The sequence below is a fragment of the Madurella fahalii genome (assembly GCF_045866475.1).
Source record: "Madurella fahalii IFM 68171 DNA, scaffold_4, whole genome shotgun sequence".
Taxonomy (NCBI): Eukaryota; Fungi; Ascomycota; class Sordariomycetes; order Sordariales; genus Madurella; species Madurella fahalii.
In genome coordinates, this window is record NW_027263974.1 from 5,436,981 (window position 1) to 5,439,499 (window position 2,519).

General features: G+C 49.4%; 1 protein-coding gene across 1 annotated transcript; it reads left to right on the forward strand.

Moving 5' to 3' along the window:
• Positions 1-239: 239 nt before the first annotated feature.
• Positions 240-956, forward strand: MFIFM68171_08541 (H-type lectin domain-containing protein; the record flags this gene model as incomplete). The annotated part of the gene is made up of 1 exon (XM_071063961.1): positions 240-956. One exon carries the CDS (start codon positions 240-242, stop codon positions 954-956), a length of 717 nt encoding a protein of 238 aa, XP_070920062.1.
• Between the last annotated feature and the right edge of the window lie 1,563 nt (positions 957-2,519).

Sequence of the window (2,519 nt, forward strand, 5' to 3'; positions counted from 1 at the left end):
TGCGATCTGTATGCTTAACCTACTCCACTGCTTGTAGTCAATTTTCAATAGGTATTTAAGTGCCTAGGGGCGAGCCATGCTCTTTTCCTCAACTCTATAATTCTCACATCACCAACTCTTCTACTACTTGCTTGTATTAGCAGAACAGGGCACCACTCGTCGGTATTTCCAGGGTGCTCACATATATGTCGACTTATACTTAGAATCGCCTTTGACGGAAACAGAGTCATCCTAACACGATGTCTGTACTAGTGTCAAAGGATGTAGAGCCACTGGAGCCGCCAAAGTCTTTGGAACGCCTTCATTTGACATGGCCCGATGACTGTGTATGGGTTGGTGCGGACAGTCACCCCGACTGCATCAACGACGAAGAGATGGTTCATGGTGAAGGTCCAGGGCTGAAAGATCAAGGAGGCCAAAGGAAACGCCTGTTTTTCCGGCCTCAGGTCACTGTCAATGTTTACAGCACTGGCGGGTCGGGTTCGGGCGCGGGCGGGTCAGGAACCGGCGCGGGCGGGTCAGGAACGAGCGGCGCGGCAACTATCAACAGCAACGGTCTCGGTATCGGCGCGGATCCTATCTCTAGCATGGCAAGCCAACTCGAATCACTGTCTCAGAAAGTCGAGCAGCTATCCTCTTTGACGTCGTGCCTCTCCTCTTCGTCATCTCGCCAGCGCACGGTGATCGAGTCTGGGAGGTGGAATACGATGGAAGTTCGGCCGTGGCAAAAACCCCGACACATGACGGAAGGGCGCATCAGCTTTGGAAAGCGATTCAACTCCATCCCCACGGTAATGGTGAGCATGGATTCTGCGGATGTCTCCCACAATACCAACTTCAGGGTCAAGGTGTACGCAACGGACATCGACTTGACTGGGTTCACGGTCCATGCTGACTCCTGGGGCAACACTCGGCTGTACTCTTGTGGAGTTTCGTGGATGGCTGTGGGGGAGTGATTAGGGCGTAGAGGGTATTACAAATGGCCATATGATGCTACACGGACGCAATTCAACAAGCATATCAAGGAGAACTACCCTTCTTCCATTCGTTGTGTCTTGCACTTTTAGCAAATAACATAGATCTTTGCTAGAATCAATCCTCAGAGGCATATTAACAGCTTCAGAGGCCTCATTCACTATATTTAGGTTGTTTTACCACATGCAATTGGATGTCACGGCTTGGTAAGCTCTCAGTGGCTAAGAGCTATTCACAGCTTCCAGTGTCTGCCAAGTGCTACGTCCATTTGGCATCCATCTGGACCTCATTCCCCTCTCCTCTCGAATACCTTTCAGAGAGCACCCAATTCCCACAGTGATCCGTCGGGCATCATAATGGGTTGGGCTTCACGGCAGTTGGGCCTTCACGGTTGAAGTGATGCCACAACAGCTTTTCCTGGTATGTGGATAGTGGGCCTTCATTTCGGCTGAGAGGGACTTTGCATCCCGCATACACCGGTCATCCTGCGGGACGCCTAAGCACTCTCAGCTCCTATCCAGGTCTGTGCAAAGACAATCTCGTCATGGCTCTCGGTTTTCGGGATTCTGTTATGTCGGGATCCCATATAGGGTTGGAGTGAGGGGCTGTCGCGGCATCTATCAAAATTGGATAGGTAGAGCGGGGGAGCTGCCGCTCGTCGTGTTTTGGGTGCCCAAGCTACCTGTTGTGTCACATACCACTATGCACAAAGGGCACAGGAAAGTACGACTGCAGCCGCCAAGTTGCTGTCCCGGTTCTCTAGGCCGCCGTGGTGCCGCTAGACGCTCAGGAGTTCGGACGTCCGACAGCCAGATACTTGAGCGTGTGTGGCTGGCTTCATCCCACGAGAGCACAGTGACGTGTTCGCCATGGTAACGTCTATTGCTCCTGTGTGGATCTTGTCGGATGCACAGCACCTCTGAACGTTCGGAGTTCAATTTAGGATGGAAATTGAGGATGTCTTGTTTTTCTTGTCTAACGGAGGTGAGCTTCCTTCTTATTCCCAATTTCCTGGACCACGGAGACCCGGGTTGACGGGTCTCCGAGAGATCGGATCACACTTATCCGAGTCGCACTAATCCGGATCACACTGATCCGGGTTCGTGCTTTGCAGATCCAGGATCCAGCTTCCTGACCCTTTTGACAGATCTGTGCTAAGGCAGCTCTCTCACCGGGTAATTCCATCTGTATGACCCACATCCATGCCTCTGGAGCGCAATCAATTGAAGTTTGTGGAATCCTTGAATAGGGTAGGGAAAAACCCACCTACGGATACCTATAGGTTACCTAGATATTATTGGACATTGCTTAGCTATACCCAAATAATTTAGGTACACGTAGGTAATGTCTATATCTAGTTAGATAATTCGAGATCTAAGCAAGTAATACTTAGATCTAAATTTAAAATAAGAAGTTATATTAGAGTAACACTTAGTATTATCTCCATAAATACATTTAGATAATGTAGGTATATAGTAAAAGCTCCAGGATAGTGAAAGCTCCGCTCTACTTTGCTTCTATAACAGCTTCATTATATATATATT